Source organism: Rhopalosiphum padi, chromosome 1 (genome assembly GCF_020882245.1).
Source record: "Rhopalosiphum padi isolate XX-2018 chromosome 1, ASM2088224v1, whole genome shotgun sequence".
NCBI classification, from domain to species: Eukaryota; Metazoa; Arthropoda; class Insecta; order Hemiptera; family Aphididae; genus Rhopalosiphum; species Rhopalosiphum padi.
The window spans coordinates 10,333,255-10,355,435 of NC_083597.1; the positions used below are offsets into that span (position 1 = coordinate 10,333,255).

At 26.9% G+C, this 22,181-nt stretch overlaps 4 protein-coding genes across 7 annotated transcripts; 3 read left to right on the forward strand and 1 right to left on the reverse strand.

Annotated features, from left to right (window-relative positions):
* Positions 1–3,619: 3,619 nt before the first annotated feature.
* On the forward strand, positions 3,620–6,399 carry LOC132917721 (ATPase ASNA1 homolog). The gene is made up of 6 exons (XM_060978600.1): positions 3,620–3,983; positions 4,088–4,235; positions 4,311–4,462; positions 5,491–5,746; positions 5,806–6,009; positions 6,071–6,399. The coding sequence occupies exons 1-6, from the start codon at positions 3,859–3,861 to the stop codon at positions 6,203–6,205; spliced, it is 1,020 nt and encodes a 339-aa protein (XP_060834583.1). The 5' UTR covers positions 3,620–3,858; the 3' UTR covers positions 6,206–6,399.
* Positions 6,400–7,782: 1,383 nt separating this feature from the next.
* LOC132930397 (putative ribosome-binding factor A, mitochondrial) lies at positions 7,783–11,214 on the forward strand. Its single transcript, XM_060996252.1, has 6 exons — positions 7,783–8,240; positions 8,313–8,514; positions 9,618–9,786; positions 9,893–10,029; positions 10,107–10,226; positions 10,907–11,214. The coding sequence occupies exons 1-6, from the start codon at positions 8,113–8,115 to the stop codon at positions 11,180–11,182; spliced, it is 1,032 nt and encodes a 343-aa protein (XP_060852235.1). The 5' UTR covers positions 7,783–8,112; the 3' UTR covers positions 11,183–11,214.
* A 668-nt stretch (positions 11,215–11,882) lies between these two features.
* LOC132930377 (ATP-dependent RNA helicase DHX33) lies at positions 11,883–15,871 on the reverse strand. 3 transcript variants are annotated; one of them, XM_060996234.1, is made up of 3 exons: positions 15,789–15,871; positions 15,598–15,725; positions 11,883–14,960 (listed from the first exon to the last, which is right to left on the reverse strand). In XM_060996234.1, exon 3 carries the CDS (start codon positions 14,944–14,946, stop codon positions 12,964–12,966), a length of 1,983 nt encoding a protein of 660 aa, XP_060852217.1. In that variant the 5' UTR covers positions 14,947–14,960; positions 15,598–15,725; positions 15,789–15,871; the 3' UTR covers positions 11,883–12,963. The 3 variants fall into 3 exon arrangements, with proteins under 3 accessions (XP_060852217.1, XP_060852224.1, XP_060852210.1); XM_060996241.1 differs by having other exon boundaries at positions 15,602–15,847; XM_060996227.1 differs by having other exon boundaries at positions 11,883–14,962; positions 15,598–15,847.
* Positions 15,872–15,927: 56 nt separating this feature from the next.
* Positions 15,928–18,122, forward strand: LOC132930403 (vesicle transport protein USE1). Of its 2 annotated transcripts, XM_060996266.1 has the most exons (8): positions 15,928–16,216; positions 16,282–16,384; positions 16,531–16,577; positions 17,115–17,193; positions 17,267–17,399; positions 17,456–17,637; positions 17,700–17,844; positions 17,921–18,122. In XM_060996266.1, exons 2-8 carry the CDS (start codon positions 16,286–16,288, stop codon positions 17,956–17,958), a joined length of 723 nt encoding a protein of 240 aa, XP_060852249.1. In that variant the 5' UTR covers positions 15,928–16,216; positions 16,282–16,285; the 3' UTR covers positions 17,959–18,122. The 2 variants fall into 2 exon arrangements, with proteins under 2 accessions (XP_060852249.1, XP_060852259.1); XM_060996276.1 differs by lacking the exons at positions 15,928–16,216; positions 16,282–16,384 and having other exon boundaries at positions 16,531–16,664.
* The last annotated feature ends 4,059 nt before the right edge of the window (positions 18,123–22,181 follow it).

Below are 22,181 nucleotides of genomic sequence, written 5' to 3' on the forward strand. Positions count from 1 at the left end.
TAAAATAATAATAATAAAAACATTTTTTTTATAAATATATGCAAAAAAAATTAAAATGTTGGTTTTTGTAAATAAGATCGCGATTTATTTTTAGGACAAAAGAACAACAGTTTTGTTTTCGACCACTGTGAACAAGGATGTTCAACAAATTTCAAAGACTTATTTAAATCAAATTATAAATCAATAGATTTTAAAGAGATGGTAGAACCCGAAGAAGCATATACCACCCAAGAGACAAATTATTGAAAAAAAGATATACTTACATTATTGTATTCGTTCAATTAACTTCTAAGTTCAATATATATTGTTAAAAGTTATAATTATAACTTTATTTTCTTAACGTCGAATAATCTTCATTAGACGACTCGCAAGTTCATTTTTTTTTTAATTTCAAACTTCCCCACTTTTGATTTATTGTGAGCATATTTAACATAAACAACATGTTGCTGAAGTACATTATTCAATATTCATAAATTGATGTATAATTAATTCATATAAATGTAAAAAAAATAACTCATTAACAACAAAATTAACCTTATCGTCGTATAATATATAAAATTCAGTGATGTTAAATAATGATCACCACGACACCACCCTTACAAAAACGCAAATGAATTACTCCATTTAAGTACGAATCTCGTGAGTGGGCTGTTGACTGGATTTATGATTATAATAAAAATATTATAGAAACAAACGGATGCATGTGGATGTGGTTTCTTTAAAAATAATTTTTTTAATGAATCATTTTATATTCATTTTATTTTTCATCATTAAATTTCCCTTTTTCACCCAGTGTGGCCCCCAAATGACACACATAATTGATAATTTAATTGATAAAATATACATTATCTAGTCACTCTATAATTATAATAAGTGTACCTTGAAAATAATAGACTGGACGTCACTGATAATACGTGCTAATAACATATTTAATCGAAAACATTGTTTGCTGCACGGAATCGGTTAAGGGTCGCGGCTACAGTAAATCCGAGGACACGGATATGGATATCATTTCGTTCGGGTTGTCCGTGTAAAGAAAATAGGCGTTCATATGACATGCGCATCACACGTGCATTTAGTCAAGCCAAACATGATATACGTGAGCTGATCAAGATATCGCCCGGCATCCGGTCTGTATTAAATACCACGGTGGTCGAACTATGCTTCCGCAGTATACCCATCGAACTGAAATGAGGAGCACACACATGCAGACGGCGCCGCACTTGTAAACCATCATCAACAGCAACACTAAGATAATATGCCATAGCTTGAAATCCAAAATATACACAATATTATAATCGTACTATTGAGTATTAACCTATGTTGTGTGCCAGTTTGACTTAAACGTTAATGGCTAATGTAAATGGATATAAATAATACCATTTGACTTTCCAGGTTTTGGAAAAATAAACAAATTACCTGTTAACATTTTATAATATTTCATTAAAATAAAATAATATATAACTAATAATTATTGATTTGAGGCATTTGCAGAGCACATTTTACAAGAATGATAGTCAAATACCAGTGCCGCAACTTAGTATATATTGGTGGGTGTGCAAGCAAATATTATAGGACCCATTTAGCCAAGGACCTAAATACCTAATAGATCCTTAAAATATAACTTTCTGTTTGTAGCTATATACATAATTGTACATAGATGGATCAGGAGCAAAATGACTTGCAGTGGCTCCTAAAACAGTCTATTGGTTTTACAATTTCATCAATTTCATTAGGATAAAATTGGGAAACATCAATAATGTTTGTATAAAACTATTAATATGAAAATATGTACCTTGTACCATTATTTTTTTGTGCTTATTATTGTATTGTTGATATAAATGTTACTATACAAAGTGATTTTTCAAACAGACACACTCCATTTTTATGCTTAAACTATGCGTATATTCAAGTTCTGATTTTTTTTTTAATTTTTAAATGTAATTATAGACGATATTTTCGAGTACTTATATTTTTACAACATTTAAGGTGTATCCTGTATTCCTGTGGCGATACCAACTTTATTTTTTTAAATGAGAATATATATGTTTCATGTTTTAAAGCAAAATGTGAATTAGGTAATTTTTCTGAAAATGTTGACGTATTGTAACCGAGATTTGAATGAAAACTTTCGAAGTTATTTATTATACTTTAAATACAAAGGAATGAGAATAATAGTCCATATTTTGAAAACTGTCAGGTGCAATATTAATTCATAAGCATTTAGTAATAAGTAGTAATTATATTCACGAATAGTTTATATTGCATACCAAATTATAATTATCGAGCTCGTATCCATTTACAAATTATTTTTGTATAATAGATTATTATCCTTAATTCTTAGTATTTAAAGTAGAATAACTCCAGAAGTTTTCATTCAAATTTCGATTATAATACGTCAAAATGTTCAAAAAAATTACTTGATTCACATTTTTCTTTAAAACATAATATATGTTCTCATTTGAAAAACCAATGTTGTTATCGCTACATGATACTTCTAAAATGTGAAAAATCTAAGTACTCGAAACTATCGTCTTTAATTACATTTACTATACGCCTAATGTAGAAATGTCTATACTTACATAAGTATTAAGATTATTATAACTTATAAGTACCTACTTGAAAAATGTATTTCAAAACTGCATCAATGAATAAGTAAAGTAAACAGTGAACAATTTAATTAATAGTTATTATATCTTTTAATATACAGTTATATTAAATACATCATTTATTTATGTTTTAACACAAATTATTTTATAATATTTTTTAACATTATAAGGCAAATTATAAAATTAGCTCCTTCTCACAATTCAGCCCCTTCTATATTATGCCACTGACCACTGTTATTAGTTTATAGCACGAATTAAGATATTATTATTCGTAGTTTATAGTTAATAGTTATTACTGTTATATTTATGTATAGATGTCATGACTAAATGTCTACGTGAGAGTTAATGAGTTATGTACCAACTCTCTCTAAAAAAAAAAAAGATATTTGATCTTATTATAATATGACAATTGTCGTTCCATGATCATTGCTAGTGTGACTATATTAAATTAAAACTATTTAATTTGTAAATACTTGTATAATAATAATCTGACTACAATTGATTCAATTTGTTTTGAAAAAAATTAAAATGTTATAAAAAAGTATGATTTTAAAATTTGAAATTTGCGTTCTTCTATGATTATTGATTAGAGCGCCCAGAGATCATGGGCCCTGGATCACCCCTTCCCGGCTTCCCACTAGATCCGTTACCGTAAAAAATTATAAATAGTTAATAGAATAATAGGTCATGGAAATCTATTCTGTACTAATAATTGAAGGGTCCGGTGCAACCATAGAGCATAGGTGCAACTGGTGCAAGAACCAGATATTGAGATATCTCTACTTTTCTTCAAAATTAGTGTTTTTTTCATTTTTTGATAAAAAACGATGTATTAATCATAGACCTTATACAGTCACCATATAAGGTCTATGGTGTTAATACCTAAAACGCATGTATTAACCACCGGAGAGCGCTGTTTCCCATCGCATGCTTTGTGATAAAAATATTATACAATCACCGCATATCTATTGATAACATAAATCATGACGTTACTTAAAAAGTAATGCTGATAAGCAGTAGGCAATGTTTCTCAGTTTATGACTTTCCAAGTCTATCTGGTATTCATTATTCTAGTTAGTCGTTTGCGATTTTTCTACGTGAAGCGGCTACGGTGAAATTTTTTAATTTAAGAGTTTAATCTTAATTTATTTTTGAGACTTAACTTTAACTTTTTCTTCAAGCAAAATATTACTGTTTTTTACACGTTGCTTAACATTTATTACTTTAAAATTTATAAATATTCCTAAAAATGGATAGTAACGATGTTATTGATGAAGATCAACTTGAACCCTCTTTACAAAACGTAATCAGCCAGAGTAGTTTAAAATGGATTTTCGTCGGTGGAAAAGGAGGTGTTGGTAAAACTACTTGCAGGTAAATATTGTATAGTTAAGTGCGATTATTCATTTTACTTATTTTATTATCTATAAGATATCATACTAATAAAATGCTAATTAATTTTTAAATAATAATTTCAGTTGTAGTTTGGCTATTCAATTAGCTAAAGTTCGTGAATCAGTACTTCTACTATCAACTGATCCAGCACACAACATATCTGATGCTTTTGGACAACGATTCACCAAAGCACCTACTAAAGTTGAAGGTTTCAATAATTTATTTGCTATGGTAAGCATTTTTAAATAGAGGATTCATACCCTAAAAAATATAACCAAAGATATCATTTTTAAATCTGTTACTTAGGAAGTTGACCCTGATGTTCACAGTGAAAATGAAAATTTATTTGGAAGTGATGATGAATCTGATACAATGCGGTTAGGTAAAAGTATTTTACAAGACATTATAGGAGCATTTCCAGGTATTGATGAGTCGATGAGTTATGCTCAAGTAATGAAGTAAGTATATATTACAAACACCAAATATCACACTTATGTAATAGTTTTAAATACAAATTTACCATTTTAATTTGCTTAAGACATGTGCTATTGCAATTATATAAATATTTAAACAACATTATAAAATACATTTTAACCTTATAAAACATTATTATTGAAAACTAAATATCTGAATATGAAATAAATAGTAGTATATTATTGAATAATCTAAAAATTTTTATTGATTCAATGATGCACGAGACTTATGTTCCATGTATTATGTATTTTTTATCAGCTAAATAAGCATAAAAATAATTTTATTATACACATACACTCAAAATATATAATATATATATTTATAAATTCAGCTATGATATAAATGTATTTCCAAATTGTTTATTTAAATATTCATATAAAGTTAATTTTTTGAAATCACTATCATATATGTATAGTATGGTGGTGGTGTTTAATGTTTATCAACATAAATAGAACGATGCGTATATAAAAATATTACATAAACCAATCAAGTATATTAAATCTTATTCATAAAAATGTTGTTTTGTTAAATACCAACACATGCTTAAAAATTGAATTCCACAAAAATAAATATAATTTTTATATTTTAATATCCTATGGGCTACCGCAAGTACTTTCAATAAATAAATAAATAGATCCATTACAATAAATATTTTTAAATTATGCACTAAAAAAGTAGCCTTAAACATACATGAACCAATGTATTTGTGTGCAGTGTGGATACTCGTTAGGTATTTTTTTTACTTAGGTACTTAGCATATCACACAAATAACCTTAGTAAATATGTAAATGTATAGAAATTCAGTTTTTACTCATTATCTATGATGTAAACAAACTTAACTTATTTGAATAAAATTTTATTTTATAAAATCGATTGTACTCAGAATAGATTTTTGAATACAATATTTCTTGCATTTAAATTGAAACATAATTTTTAAATTTTGTTGTATGTTTATGCTTAATATTAATAGTATATTATCAAATTAACATTACCTTCATATTTGTGATTTCAGGTTGGTTAAGAGTATGAACTTTTCAGTTGTTGTGTTTGATACAGCTCCTACAGGACATACTTTGAGATTATTAACATTTCCTTTGATGATGGAAAAAGCTATAGGAAAGATTTTGGAATTGAAAAATAGAATAGGCCCTTACCTAAATCAAATGAGTATGCTTTTTGGAGCTGGTGTTAATGTAGATGATATTTCGCAAAAACTTGAAGAAATGTTAGCTACTATCAAAACAGTTAATCAACAATTCAAAAATCCTGTAAGTTATCATTAAATATTTTTTAAATAATCAAAATGAATTTAAACCTTTTGTTTTAGGATCAAACCACATTTGTTTGTGTATGTATTGCTGAATTTTTGTCATTATATGAAACGGAAAGGCTTATCCAAGAACTAACCAAAAATGAAATTGACACCCATAATATTATTGTTAATCAATTGTACATTAACAATGGAGATTCAGATCCCAGTTGTAAAAAGTGTTCTTCCAGGCGAGCATTACAGCGCACTTATCTAGAACAGGTTAGTTTTTGTATAATAAATACAGTATTAACTGATATATAATTATTAACTTTTGTTTTAGATAAATGATTTGTATCTTGATTTCCACGTTACTAAGCTTCCATTGTTAGAAAAGGAAGTACGAGGTGTTACTGATATATCAGAATTCTCTAAGTATTTATTGGACCCAAATTATGCTTTTAATAAAAATAAATAGAAAACATTGTTCTCTCTCTCTATATATATATATTTAGTTTAAACATCATTTGAATATAATTGTAATATGTACATCAATAAAACTTTTATTTTTTACTGTTATATCAAAATTGTAGTTTGAATATTTTAACTTTATTTTAAGTTAACTTATAATAAATAGATAAAGAATAATAAATTACAGTTTATTCTTATTAATTGAATTGGTTATTAATTAAAAATACACTGTTACATTATTTAATCCAAAAACAAATGTGGTACATTATTATTGTTAAAACTAAATTATTTGCAATATATAAGTATACTAATCATTATATTATATCTTAAAATTTATTTAAGGTGAATAAGTCAATGATGTTGGTTTAGGTTTTAGAAAACAAAATAAATGCTTTATAACTAGGTTCCCGTGATATAAACTATTTTGTTATACATTCTTTAATAATTTGACACATACATTTTTATTTTGTTATTCATAGTGATTTTAATCTTATTTAATTAAATGCATTTTAATGTATGTACATAAATTTGATTTTTTTCATAATAAATGATTTATTGATATATTTAAATATTGTTTCACCAATTATAACTGTCATAAAGTATTTAAAATGCGATTATTTTTTTGTGAATTTAAAAAGAGTAGGTACCAAAGATCATACTTATCACTTATCATGTTTAATTAAACTATGAAAGTATTTAGTATTTTGCATACACATTTTAAAATGCATTGGTGGGTTATTTACTAATTTACCACCAACAAAGTATTATTTTCTTTTGAAATGATTGTATTTAACATTCCGATTATAATTTTGGTAGTCAGTAGATCCAGAGTTGTATTTGGGGGGGGAGGGTGTCTTTCAAGAGAGCGTTCATTCATAATATCCGTAGTGCTGATATAGTATTATATAATATAATTATTGTTTATCTTACTCATAGATCTATTATCTAAACTAACTTTAGTTAATAGGTCTATAATCTTACTGGTCATTTTATTTACTTACGTTGGATTTTTTTAATACAAAAATAATAGCTCTTTGAAATTGCTTGTGTAAAACGATGAACAATACCTATCTACCTAATAATCCGTTTACTGATTATAAGTTTATTAAGCACTCGGGTATATATACGAGCTTTTTCTTACACTCTTCAGAGGCTCAGTTCTATAATATCTTAAAAGTCATGATTTGTAATTTCTATGTGTTCTGTATTTCGTAATATCATTACAGTATGTCAGTATACAAGTAAGTATACTTAATTTATGGTAATACACTAATGTCTAATACCTATCAATATCACGAGTAATAATTGAAAGAACAATTTACAATAGTAATATTTTTTTAATGAATTCATCGTCATGAAATCATGAAGATAAGTTTCGAGTTTTTTAGCAATACAATAATAAGAACTTGTAAAGTCACGAACTGACTAGTGACTACGGCAAGAACAATCAACAATCAAATAAAAAATAATAATATTTTGTTCTGATGCTTGATAACATTTAAAATATTTAGCATGATTGGCGGGTAACAAATATTAATTTTTTTTATCACTGTAGATACCACTTTGATAAATTCAATGACAACTGATAAGTTAATTTGAATTTTAAAGTATGAGTTATGGCACAGAGCTACAGACTTCATAGTTAATACTGATCTTAGATCATATTGAGACGTTGACTATTGAGTTCATAGATTATACATTTACATTATATTTTGTATTTTGGACCGTAGTCTGTGGTTATGGGTTATGGCGATAATAAATTGAAAAAGCTAGATAACTGTCAACAGATTTAGATTCGATAAAAAATCTATTTTGAAAACTATGTCATTAACATAGCGACATTTCACCTAACACTAACAACTTTTTTTAAAATTCTTCTACTAGAATTTCTTCTGTTTAAACTTAAATCTAGAAATGTTTCATAAATTTCAATCTACTTCATTACTGTTGTTCAGGTCGAATATTAAAATGTTGAAATGCAATGCTTCGTCGTTAGATGGTAAAATGATGAACAAAGTTATGGGTCTTAGTCGTAAAACCAAGTAAGTAGAATATATATCATCTAAATAATATCTTGAAAAAAGTATATATCACATACTTATATTATTATTTAGAAAAATTTGGTATAAACCAAATGTTGGGGCAAATCCTACTTTTGAAGAGCTTATGAAACAAACCACCAAAAATAATGCTGGACGTCAGACAAGCAAGCGTATTGCTGTTTTAAATAAGTTATTGATGAAAAATATAACTGATTTAATGGCAACAGGTGAAAACTCTAATAAACTCATTGGATATAGTTTAGAAATTTCAAAGGTAATAATAATCATATTAATTTTTAAGCAACAAGGTAATTTATTTAATGTACTTAACTCACTTTTCTGTCAATTTTTATGATTTTTAAAGGTGTATCACTGTATTACTCTTTCTCCGTAAGTCCTAGCTCATAAGAAGTCTTGAAGAACTTGAGTCTATGATTTGGATTTGACTTAGTGTTTAATGCTTAATTTCAAATTCTCTTATCAGCTATATTTTCCAGTTGGTTTACCAATTTTTAGATCTTTATTACTTGATGTCTGTCTGCTTGGTACTGGAAGTACAGTGGCGTAAATTCCTCAAGAAAATTCCAATCCCCTGGTATTTTTTTATAAGTGTATTATAATACAAACTTTTAGGAGAATTATTGATCATGTATTGTTTGAGAAGTCTAATCTTTCCTATTTGTGCCACTAGAAAAGTACTGTAATTTAATGGCCCAGTAGTCTTTGCTCGTTTAATGCCAAAAAGCTTTCCAATATAGCAATCTTCTTTCAAAGTGTTGGTATTGCTCCAATAAGTTTTTTATTTCTGAATTTTATTCTTGTTAATTTAAGTGCATTAATCAGCTTGTCTAAAGAGTTCAAACACACACTTTAGCCACTTTAGATAGTTTGATGAACTGCCTCAAAAATTTGGTAGTTAAGTGGGTAAAATAATAGAGTACTGCAGAGAAGTCTTTCTACTATAATTTTATTAAATACAAGAATTTCATAAAGTTATTTATATTTAAAATGTTGTGTTTATTATAGCTATTCTTAAAAAAAAATATTTAGTTGGGTGGTAAATTGGAAGAACTCTGTAAGTCAATCAAATTATTTCAATTGCCTGTTTAAATTTAATTCGGTATCACTTCATCTAAGCCATTAATATTTATTAAAATAAAATTATTTGGATTTTAAATTTAACAAAGTAAAACCTAATGAAGTAATGAATAATAATTAAATAGATTTGCTTGTAATAATATAGTACTGATATAACTACTCACGATTACATTGTAGATTTATGTATAAATATATTTAAATGTTATTAAATTAATTGGTTAAGAAAATGAGGATAGTGTATTAAATCCTTCGGCCTAAAATTGTTTGTTTTTACTGCAGGTTTGTATTGAAGGAGATTACAGAACTGTCAAAGTATATTGGATGGCTGGAAAATCTGAAGACGATTCCCAGTTAGATGAATTATTGCAAATGATAAGTGGTCCACTGAGACATGAATTATCTACATTAAGAATCATGGGTGAAGTGCCAAAAATACAGTTTATCAAAGGTAAATGTTAAAAACTAAGTTAATACTAGTCTAATAAGTTTCTTTATAAATTGCATTGTGGACTAGTAACAGAAATTATTCCTGATATTAACTAATCATTTTCAAGATAAGACTTATGCAAACGTAGCAGCAGTTGATCGGTTATTAAATAAAGCAGATTTTGGTGAAGATTTTGTACCTACTTGCAATACTTTATTAAACAATCACCCTACAATTTTCACGAATATTGATCCAGAGATCAAAGTAATTAACTACTAAACATTCCTACTAATACTTATTAATAGCATTATGATGTACAATATACTTTTAATCGATTTTAGAAAAAAATTAAAGAATTAGAAGACAGTGAAAATCTAAAAGAAGACAGTAATGACGAAGTAATAATTCCTGAAATGAAGATGGATGTAATGGGTCTTGACCATAATGCAATAATGGCCAGAGTAAGATATTATTTTAATGTATTATATTGGATGATTAAATAGAATATTGTAGCTGAGTGGGATAATATGTTAGTATTTTAAATCCCTTTTACTGGTTCAAATTGAAGTATCATCTGATTTGTATTACATAATGTAACAAGAAACTATTAAATTTACTTTTCTATGATTACAAAACACTATAAAAGTCAAATTTATTGTAAAATCAAGCTAAAGGAAAGAAATTAACAACAATGGATGATAGCAGTTAATTAAATTACCTACTAATTAGGTAACAGATTAAATTGTTGTTTTAACTAATATAAAAAAAAAAGTGCTAGTATTAAACTAATATATCGCATTCAATTAAATAACATCCAAAGAATTCAGCCAGACCACAACTTCAGGGATTATTTTTGTGAAGTCCTCCAAATCTCCTTAGCTGGCAGCCAAAAATTAGACTTTGCATCAACTGTACACTTGCACCACAATCACACTCTAGACTTTCTCTTATCCTTTATTTGTACATGAGTTTAGTAATTATGTGATTAAGTCAAACCCAAGATTTTCTAAGCCTCTAGGGTCTCATGCATAGAACTGAAGTGTGCATGTTATTTATATGGATTAATTTGATATTAAATATTAAAAAATTATTAATATTTTTTGTTTATTATATTGTGTATATTATATTACTTTCCTTTTAGTTAAACATGGCTATCCAAAAGTCAAAAGCTGTTCATCGTCAACCTAATTCTACACACAATGTTATGAAAAATACTGTGTCAGAACATACTGAAGACACTCAGTATTTGTCATTTACAGATTTTGTAAAAAAACGAAAAATTCAAGAAGCCAAAGCTTTAGGTAGAAGAAGGAGTAGGTCGATTGAAAAAGAAATGTATGATAAAGATGTATCATTGTATTATGAAGAGGAAGAAGATGATAATATAGATGAATATCCATTTAAAATTGATAAATAATATACCAATATATATTTTTAGTATTTCTTGTATTTGTTTAATGTATTATTTTTATGTAGCTTCCTCTTCCTATAAGTTTTCATTTGATATGAGTTTTAGAGTAATTTTACATGTATATGATCAGTGTCACTTATTATTTATCATTATTCATTAAAATGAAATCAACTTTTGAAAACTACCATTTTTTTTATTATATATTTTGACTTAGTAGTTCCTAGAATGCAATATCACAATGATAGTGGATGTAAATGATAGGATTGATAATATAAAAATCCCAGTTGCAGCAGTCCAGTTTTGCCCTTCCTGTCATAGGTGGGCTGCGGGTGTTGTAAACTATGGATAAATGATTGATAAAAAACATGGGCCACAGCCCATTACATATAATATATAAATAATATTTGAATTTTGAATTCACAGTGTTTGTCCCGGTTAAAATTTGAAAATTATAATAATTTTAATGCGTAAAGATCATAGATGTGCACAGATTTCAATTTCTGGTTGAGTCTGAAATAATTAATGTTCCAATGCTAGGACATTAAACACATTAATATACATTCTAATTGTAAATTAAAAACTATGTAAATAAAATCAAGTTGTATGTGCACACAATATTAATGTGCTTATTTCTAAATACATATTTTTGAAATTAGAAATAAAATTATACAAATACAATTATGTACAAAAAGAAAAAAACATAATATCCAATATTTAAAAAAAAATCGGTTTAATGAACAAAAAATTGTATTCACATAATATTATATTATATAAACTTAATTATGTAATAATTTTAATTAAATAATTATAAATGATTTCTTCTATTTCCCATACTTTTGAATTCTTCAATGATCGTGTTTTTCAACGAGTCTGTTGGTGCAGGTCCGATTATCTTAATATTAAATAAACCCCATAAATACAAAAATAAAATGATATATTTATGTATAACCAACCTATTAATATCCATACACTCCATAGTCAAGGTAAATATTATTTTGTGCATAATATTTTTGTTAGATGAATAAATTAATAAAATTGTTGTAATGGTATACAAATATTTTTAATTTTATTTCACTATTACAACAAATAATATTTTCTTGATCTTGAACATATTGTTATAATTAAATATATATACCTACACAAATTTGAAATTTTATTTTCCTCCAAAAAAAGATTCCCATCAAACCAGAGCTCAACCAGCTCGCCCCGTGCGCACCCCTATAGTAAAGAAGTAATTTATGTCATATTTTTTATCGACCCTACCAAAATACATATAGGTATTACATTTTATTATTTATTTTTTTTTTTTATTTTTTTTTATTTTTTTTTATAGTATTCTTGTGTTTTATCAATATTATTAAAAAATTACTTATGAACTTAAATAATTTATTTATTTATCAACTTAAAACTATTATGAGACACTTAAGTTCAAACATAATTTATAGTTGTGCATATATTAAGTGTGTTATTTTTATTAAAATTTATTTTATATTAAATATATAATTCTTTGTACTCTGAGATGGCGAGACCAATTCAAAAAACAATTGAAATATATAACATGTATAATATTTTTTTACAAAAATGTGTTGTACTTATATTGTATGATATTCTACAGAGTATATTTAGAATTGAAAAATATAAACTTAATATAATACAATTTATAATTTACAAAATACAAGAAACTTGTATACTATGTCCTATATAATACATTCTTATTTGCAGTCAACTATTAAAAAATAGATTTGTATAAAATGTTTATATACTACTTAGGTAGTAATTTTGTTAAGCTATAATTCACTATTCATTAGTACTTGATAATTATGACGTTGATGAACGTTAGGGACAACGTCAAGCAACCACTCTTTGTCAATTACAGTTATATGTTTCATGTATGGTTGACTGGTTTCTATAATTTCTGTATATAGAACACAATGAGGATACGAATGAAACAGTGTTGAAGTTGGATGGATTTTGCACTCTTTCTTAGCATTAACTGTTATATATTTTTTTTCCTGATTAATATATGCCAGATTTTCAAAAAATCCCGTCAACAAACATTTTCTGATAGGGTCAAAATTGTCCCCACAAGATTGGCCAATTGGTAAATGTAAATACCTACAGATATCAAGTAACTGTTCTCGAGCACGATCTGCATATTCTAAATTACGGAGGTTGAGAAAATTATCATCACACCAACTGGATTTAGATTCTTTTCTTATTTTCCTAAACGAACGAAATGTTTTCAGTAACATGATATGATCACTGACGGATGACTTGAATTTTGTATGAGCATCTTCGGCTTGTTTCTTTTTTTTTTCCGAAAGACTAGACACAAAAATTGAATCAGTAGACAATATAGATACAATATTTACAATGTCTTCCAAACAACCATAGTTCACTGATGACAAAATTATTTTTGAGTATCTTGGGTCGAGAGGAAATTTAGTCATTTTATGACCCACTTCAGTTAAAATACTGTTTTTTGTAGCGCCTAAATTTCCCAGCATATTGTAAGCTTGGTCGATTGCATCTGTTGATGGCTTATTAATAAAATCAAACTTGTAAGGATCCATATTCATGGCCAATATTTGTAATACTACATTACCCAAATTACACCTCAAGATTTCCGGGACTGGGTCTTTGGTCATTTCATCATATTGCTGTTTTGAATATATCCTGTAACAATATCCATCTGATTCACGTCCCGCACGACCCGCTCTTTGTTCAGCTTGGGCTTGAGATATATTTTCTACTTTGAGAGCATCCATCGAGGTTTCTGGATGAAAACATCTAACTTTAACTTTGCCACAATCAATCACATATTTAATACCAGTCAAAGTAACTGATGTTTCTGCAATATTTGTACTCAATATGATTTTCCTAGCAAACTCATTAGGTTCCAATGACATGAATACTTTGAGCTGCTCATTGGTAGGCAACGAAGCATATAATGTCCGTACTTTAATAACAGGATAATTTCTTAAAGAAGGATCTTGGTTAATGTGCTCGATAGCAAGAGCCATATTTTCTATTTCTTCTTGACCAGTTAGAAAAACTAAAAAGTCATGGCGTTCAGGTGCCTCTTTATGTAATTGAAATATTGTAACAAAAGTATCGTGAAAGTAATCCTCTACATTTTTCTTAGCGTGGAATATTTTGATGTCATGGAGCCTACCTTGTAAGTAGACAATTTGTGCATTACCAAAATAATCTGCAAATAAATCAGCATTCATTGTTGCTGACATGACAATTACTTTAAGAGGGTTAGAACTATTTTTACGACTGCGTTGGACTTTTTTTACAATTCCGAAAAGTAAATCAGTATTTACAGTACGTTCATGAGCTTCATCTAAAATAACACATCCATATGCCGATAAGCTCTTTTCTAAAATAGCTGTGCGTAATAGCATACCATCAGTCATAAACTTTATTTTAGTAAAATGATTAGTTTTGTCAATAAACCTGACTCTATAACCAACCAGGTCTCCAATTTCAGTGTTTACTTCATATGATACACGTTCAGCTAATGATATCGCTGCTACACGTCTTGGTTGTGTAACAACTACATCTTCATCTGGAAGTAATATGTTTTCATAAACAATTTGTGGAATTTGTGTTGTCTTGCCACTTCCTGTTTCTCCAATTATGATTAAAGTTTCATTTTTTTGAATTAAACTACAAAGTTTATCTTTTTGAAGAGTAACAGGCAAAGATTTTCGTTCATCGTCAAAATATTTGACTAAATCCATTTTACTTAAATCATTCATCATTAATCTTCTATGGCCTCTAAAATGTAAATATTTTACATCATTAATAGAAAATTTAAAAATATTAGTTATAACTTAAGTAGTAGTGTTTAGAAAGAACGTGGTTATTACGTGAATGTCTAACATTTTTTTCATTTAAAAATGTGGAACAGTATTCATATTTTATGAAAAATTGTTAATGATTATCTAGCTGTTCAAATTAAATACATTTTTACTATTTTCCGTAATGAATCATACAAAAAATTAAAATTAGGTACTTTAAATAATAATTCTTAAATTGAAAGGAACAAGTCCGATTATTAAATATTTTTGAGTTTACTTTATTTATGTTCCACTTTAATTTAAACTAATTAAAAACCTTTTCACAAGAAAGTGATTTCTATTCATAAATTTATTTTAACAAATTGTCCAAAAACTATTGTCTCATTTCTATTAATTGTGATTTTTTTTTGTACAAATAAATAAAATTAACGATATGAAGAATGTAATGTTTTTTTCCTCGAATGAATATGAATGTGAAAGTATTTCTTTGGATAAATTAATTTGAAGGAGTTCAGATTTTAAGTTTACTTTCTAAGCACTACTAAAAATTCTTAATAAAAACAGTTTATTTTTAATGTATATTTAATAAATTTAATCAAAAACAAAACATACCCACTTTACTATACAATATGAATTTTGAATAAATGCATCAAAACTTCAAATAAATGTCAATACAGTATGCACATCATTGCACTTGATGATTTGATAGAACGAACCACTTTAGTTTAAAATTTAAAATCCTGTAATAATACCCGTCATAATATAAAAAAAATAAGTATTATTATTTATTTGTAGAAGCAAACCATATTCCAAATTTGAATTCAATATTCACGTGCTTTAAATTATCAAAATTCATATGATAATTGATAACGGATCACAGAGTAAATATTTATGTTCATTGTTCAGTGATAATAATATGATATAACTAAAATCCTAATCTACAATTTGATATTAATCGTGATCGGGATTCGTGAATCGTGTCCTAAAATTAAATTAAATAATAGTTATTAAACTATATTATTGTAAAATATGTTAAATAAATATTATCCAAAATTAAATTCAAAAGTTAACCATATATAAAGAAACTACCTCGTAAACTCTCCCTTATTTAGTGTAAACGTTTTTTAAATACCTATTATAGTATTATCTGATACGCTATTTTGCTGTTGAATATTATTAGTAGTATTATTGGCATTGAGAGTATAAGAAACTGTTGACAGTTTAAAAAAATGTATGTTGTATTTTTATTTGTTTCTAGTAATTTGATTTAGTAATTGTAATAAAATACATTTTTAGAAAAATGACTACAACCAGATTAGAAATAGATGTCAAAAGACTATTGTCAGTTTGTGAAGAAATGGCTCAAAATAATTCATCTGATGATTGGCGGCTAAGCAAAGTAAATATTGTATTTATTAAGATAAATCATAAAGTTTTAAATTTCATAGTGGTCAATAAATTCACAAAATTGGGTTTAATGAATGTTCAATTTTTCTAAAAATGATTTTGTTTATTTTTATTATTAATAATAAATTTGTGCTCTAGTATATAGAAGCTGTCAGTGAAATGATTGCAGAATTAATTAAAAAAAGGTAAACAAGAATTGAATTAGAAATTTAATGAACAAATTGTAACAGGGACGCCAGAATGGTTATTTGACTGTGGGAGCAAATGTATAAGTAGGTATCATTATTCCTAACTTCCTACGGTTATATTCTAAGAGAGACCTACTAAATCAAATTTAACTTGTTTTTTTTCTTCTAAAAAACTAAGACAAAGTTTAAATAATTTCAAAATGTATTGAATTAAAAAAAAAAAAAAAAAAAATATTCAATTACAAATATTGCCAATCCCCATTGCATGACAAAATAACACTATACATAAATAAATGTTGATTTTATAGGTACACAATTAAAAATAAATTTGAAGATACTATATCAAATTATATAACACCCATAATATTTTTTTAAGTGTTTATATACCTAACCTAACCTCTGACTTACAATTTTTTCATTGATCCCGGCGCTACTACTGTCCCGTTTTTCTGGTGTCTCCTCAGAATTATAGTTCAATAAATAAATGTATGTTTAAAATATTTAAATTATTTTGTTTATTTTTGTTATGTGCAGTGATCCAGACAAGGATGCAATTAACCAGTACACAAAACGAATGGAATTCCTTAAAGGATTTTTGAATACCAAAGACATTGTAATATATAATTATAACTACAGTTTAAGAATATAAAATAAAATTATTATGTTTCTATGTAATTATATTATAGGAAAATCCAGAAAAGAAATTAGTTGCACTGGAAATGTTGGAACCTGTACAGGAGTCTAACAGCCGTTCAAAAGATATTAAGCAAAAGTATAAAGTTACTTATACAAAACAGTTGAGAGATGAACTCCTTGGAAGTAAATCAATTTATTTTGATGTAAACAATAAGATGTATGACATTTAATTGTTATAGATGACACAAATGAATTCAGATCATCTAGGCAACCAGATGTAGATAGTAATGATAATTTGGATGAACTATTGAGACATCATCAAAATAAACAGGAATCTATTGCTGAAGAATTGATTGCAATAACTCGTGGTTTACGAGAACATTCAGAACTTGCTGGAAAAATAATTAAAAAAGACATTGAAGTAATATTATAATTTGTGACAACATTTATATTATGTTTAATTTTTTAATTATTTTATATTAGATTTTAGAAAAATCATCTAAAGGTATGGATACTAATTTTGAAAATTTAAAAAGAGAAGAACAGAGGTTAACGGAGTTTGTAAGAAAAAGCACTTGGAGGTGTTGGATATGGGTTCTAGCTGTTGCTATGGTTGCAATTTTTATAAGTATGTATTTTATTCTTTTAAATAATAACCAAGTAAATTAAAATTAAATTAATTGTAATTAAAATTTTGTTTTCAGAAATGATTTTATTTATCAAAGTGACAAAAAAAAGTTAGTGAAATTGAATTATCTGCGCATTTTTAAGTTATGTAATAATGCAATTTACATAAAATTTATATTGGATGTATTCCCTTATTATTTTTGTTAAAAAGAAATATTTATTGATATAAATAAATAATATTATGGTATCACTGTTAATAAATATATTGTTTCTACTCAATCATTATAAATTAGTTATGATATTTTGTGTAAATGGTTAGTAAATTATTTTGAGTATGAGTTTTAAACTCTTCAACCAAGTTGGGATGACTATAGAATGTAGATGAGTGTAGACACAAGGGCGGATACAGTGGTCCTAAACGGGGGGAGAGCAATTTGTTAGTTATCAACTAAAAAAGGTCATGATCTATTTAAAAAAAAAACTTTGTTGGAATATATGACATTTTTTTTGTGAATGGTCCCCCATTCAATTGCCTCATTGCCTCCCCCCTGTATCCGCCCTTGTGTAGACAAATAGTAAATACTACTTTGTATTTAGTATTTAGTGTAGTATGCAAACATCGGCTTGACCACTTATGTAGTAATCTTTTCTTTTAAAATAAGTAATGAGATATCATACATGTATTAATACATAAACAATGACAATGTATCTCTTTAGATCGGGATGATTTTGAAAAAAAAAATGAGACAATTTAATAATACATATTATTGATATTCATTTTTAGACAATACCACACCATAAAATTCAACCACGATAAAGATCAAAATGGTTTCTGCTATCTACATTTTTTTTTAATTTTACTTTTCAATATGGGCATTGGTAAAGAGTATGATATACCGGGTCTGCCGTGATATACTGTCAGGTAGTTATACAATCGGGGACGAATTTTACTAGTTGAACGCTAAACCTAATACAACAGCTAACTCTCATAGTTCTGATACCTCAGATTCTGAAAAAGAAAATCAACCAGTAAATAACCATAATTATGGACGTAGGATCAAAATGGTGATGTATTAAAACGCATATTTTTTATTGCTGAACGAAGAGATAAAAATAGGTACATTAATTCCGAATTCTGTTCATACAAAGATAAGTTTTACCAGGGACTACCATAGTGTCTGATAAATGGAAATCATACTCCAGTCTAAATGATATTGATTATTGGCTATAATCATTTAATTGTCAATCATTCTAAAAATTTCGTGAATCCCGTAAAAGGGGCTAACACACAAACAATAAAATGTTTATGGTCAATATTAAAATTTAAAATATTAAGAAAAATGTATGGGACTAATGAAAATCTATTACCACGTCATTTAATTAAATGTTGGTACTGCTCAATAAAGAATCGGAATAATTTATTTATATATTTTTTGGAAGATATGAAAAAAGTTAATGTTTCATAAAATGTAATATTGTAACAATTGATCATATTTTGAACATAATTTATATATTTTTACTAATACTAATTGTATCATTTGTTTTGTAGACACAAAAAACTTTAATGCATTAAATATAATTATTTTTTTAATTTAATTACATTTTTATTACATAATATTACATATTTATTTATAATTTTTTTTAACCAGTTATCTACTGTATTCTCGGTAGATCACACACTAAAATTCTAAATGCCCGGTAGATCACACGCTGTAGATACCAATGCCTCAATATGATATGTGGGCTTTACACACTTTCTATTGTACCTAGTCATCAATCTTCATATTGTTCACCTTGATTATATTATGTACTAGCTGAATAACCCGGCTTCGCTCGTGCGTTAAATAATCAATTTATACATCAATTGATTTCTTATTATACGAGTAAATAAACTATTTAAAGCCTAGCCAATAGTAGCCATGTAATATATAATAATTTTTATAATTTAACATAATTTGTGAAAAAAAAATTGTTTAATTAATTAAATGACATGCTAAAAACCAGAAGTCTTTAAATACAAACTCCCCACCACCAGATAAAAATCGAACGACGTGGTGACGTTCAGAAGAGTATTTGGAGCATCTCTGTGAAAAAAATTAAATAGTGTCGTCACAAAATTGGAACTTAAAAAAGGCCTGTTCTTCTTTTAAATATATATGGATTATCTATAGATGCGTAACATTTGTTGTATTCATTTTTGCAAATTGTCAATAACTATCTGAGGAGTAATTAGATATATCAAAAAACAGTAGAAAGAAGCGGAATTTAGGTATATCGTTTAATCTCTTTTAACAAAAACGTTTTTTTACAATATTTTATACTTTCCTATACGTAGGTACTTTCAAATTCAAAATTATAGCATTCAAATTACGCGACACCATGGATAGTATTATAGTGAATATAATATAACGAAAAACGTTCAGGATACAACTAAATAACATATAACGCATAGGGTACCGCGAAAAAATAACTCCAGAAAAAAATATCGCCGTATGAGATTTTGTAAGATTTTTCAAATTAATCTAAATATTAGTATTATGTCAATGCGTATAATTACAATTGATAACATACATAATACGTATAATTTTTATGTCCCCACAAATAATGTTAAAGTTGGATTTAATGATAAATTATTGTATACCTACGAAAAAACGATTCGGAGCCTGTGGCCTGTCTGTCATATCGATCAGATCATAATAATCACAGAGGAAATTATTGATTGAAAAAATTGACTATTTGTTTAAAATTATTATATTATTGAAATTGTATTACACATTTTATAATTAGATAAAAACACAATCGTTTTTATTATAGGGTTATTATTTCCATAGTTATTTTTTCATGGGGTTATTTATTAGGCAAATCAGCGCATAGATACGGTACCTGTGTAAGTGTGTCCCTAGTGTTTGGGACTTGAAGTGGGACGATTTATTTTTATCAAAATAAATATGAAAACATAAAAAATGCATGGCCTACCTTATCTAACTGCCTATAGTCTATAGTTCTATACCATAAACAGTACTATCTAGCTAGTATTATTTTCTAATTTTTAATCTAAGTTGGTGAAGTACTTATGACCTTGTTGGAAAATTCAATTCAATAAATTTATTGATTAAATTGGACATTGCGCTTAAGCTATCTTATATCCCCATACAATTGGAGGTCAGAAAAAAGTTCAACCACAAAATTACTAAAAGGAAAAAGCCGATTTAACTTTTTTTTTTTAATAATATAAAAAATCAATCATGGAAGATATAACATAATTTAAAACTAATTAATTGTTATAATATTTATTTCGTTTATGAAAACAATATGTCCAATATTAATTTAAAATTCTTCTACACTGATATTTCATTATCGACCACTCAAGAGTATAAGTTTCGTAGTAAATCATACATCGGTGTTACCAAACTTCCGTTTTTTTAGTGATGGAAACCCTTCACCTAATTCTTGCAACACTATTTTAGCTCTTTCTACTCCTAACTTATCACACATTTTAGAAATTAATTTCCAAACGTTTGGATGCGTGTGTCTGATAAGACGCGTAAAAGGGTTGTTTGAACTCTCGCAAATATTGTTAGTAGGTACAAATTTGGCAGTTTTGCCAGTTTATTGTAATTCGTAATCCTCATTCCTCCAAAACGTTCTATATTTCTATAGTCAAAGTCATCGAGAATATCTGTAGCTTCTTCTATACAAACATTACAAACCATCATTCATTCAGCTGTATAAACTTTATTTATTGGTAAAAATTCTAACATTGCCATCTAACATAGGAAAAAAATGACTTGATTTATTATATCGATTTTATATCTTGCTATATTTTATATCCACCTCTTGTATCTTGCGATACATAATATTTTGAAACAAGTGATAAAAACTATCTTAGTATATTATAGGTACGTACGTGGACGTGTTTATTAATAACGGCAATAACACACTGATCATCTGATTGAAATTCTCGTTTGTCACATTCTTTTAAAATTACGTTAAAAACTTCTTTATAAGTATTATGTAAGTAGGTACTATAATTTTTTTTTTTTTTGAGAAAACAATTAATCATAGTAGCAAACTCATACAACTGCAAAAAGTTTTCTGGAATCAACGAAAAATTACCATTATAATACCAAGTATGTGCTACAGTTAAATATTTTAATTATTTTTCAAGTGTAAAAAATCATTATCCAGTCATCTGTCTGTCTGAAATCAATTTATTAACGTATTGTAAAAACAGTTCATTTTTGTAAAGTGGCTATTCATCTTTAATTGTCAATTCAGCCAAACTGCCAAAGAATTGGGTTTTGGGGAATACCTAATTTTCTATAGTTTTGAAGTGTA

What these genes read in the sequence shown, in the direction of transcription:
- LOC132917721 (XM_060978600.1), top strand. Translation starts at nt 3,859, where the DNA reads ATGGATAGTAACGATGTTATTGATGAAGATCAACTTGAACCCTCTTTA. An exon ending in TCAATAATTTATTTGCTATG is followed by an intron (nt 4,236 to 4,310) that starts GTAAGCATTTTT and finishes TCTGTTACTTAG; the next exon opens with GAAGTTGACCCTGATGTTCA. An exon ending in AGTTATGCTCAAGTAATGAA is followed by an intron (nt 4,463 to 5,490) that starts GTAAGTATATAT and finishes TTGTGATTTCAG; the next exon opens with GTTGGTTAAGAGTATGAACT.
- LOC132930397 (XM_060996252.1), top strand. Translation starts at nt 8,113, where the DNA reads ATGTTTCATAAATTTCAATCTACTTCATTACTGTTGTTCAGGTCGAAT. An exon ending in ATAGTTTAGAAATTTCAAAG is followed by an intron (nt 8,515 to 9,617) that starts GTAATAATAATC and finishes TTTTTACTGCAG; the next exon opens with GTTTGTATTGAAGGAGATTA. An exon ending in AAAAATACAGTTTATCAAAG is followed by an intron (nt 9,787 to 9,892) that starts GTAAATGTTAAA and finishes ATCATTTTCAAG; the next exon opens with ATAAGACTTATGCAAACGTA.
- LOC132930377 (XM_060996234.1), bottom strand. Translation starts at nt 14,946, where the DNA reads ATGATGAATGATTTAAGTAAAATGGATTTAGTCAAATATTTTGACGAT.
- LOC132930403 (XM_060996266.1), top strand. Translation starts at nt 16,286, where the DNA reads ATGACTACAACCAGATTAGAAATAGATGTCAAAAGACTATTGTCAGTT. An exon ending in GCAGAATTAATTAAAAAAAG is followed by an intron (nt 16,578 to 17,114) that starts GTAAACAAGAAT and finishes TGTTATGTGCAG; the next exon opens with TGATCCAGACAAGGATGCAA. An exon ending in TATGGTTGCAATTTTTATAA is followed by an intron (nt 17,845 to 17,920) that starts GTATGTATTTTA and finishes TTTTGTTTTCAG; the next exon opens with AAATGATTTTATTTATCAAA.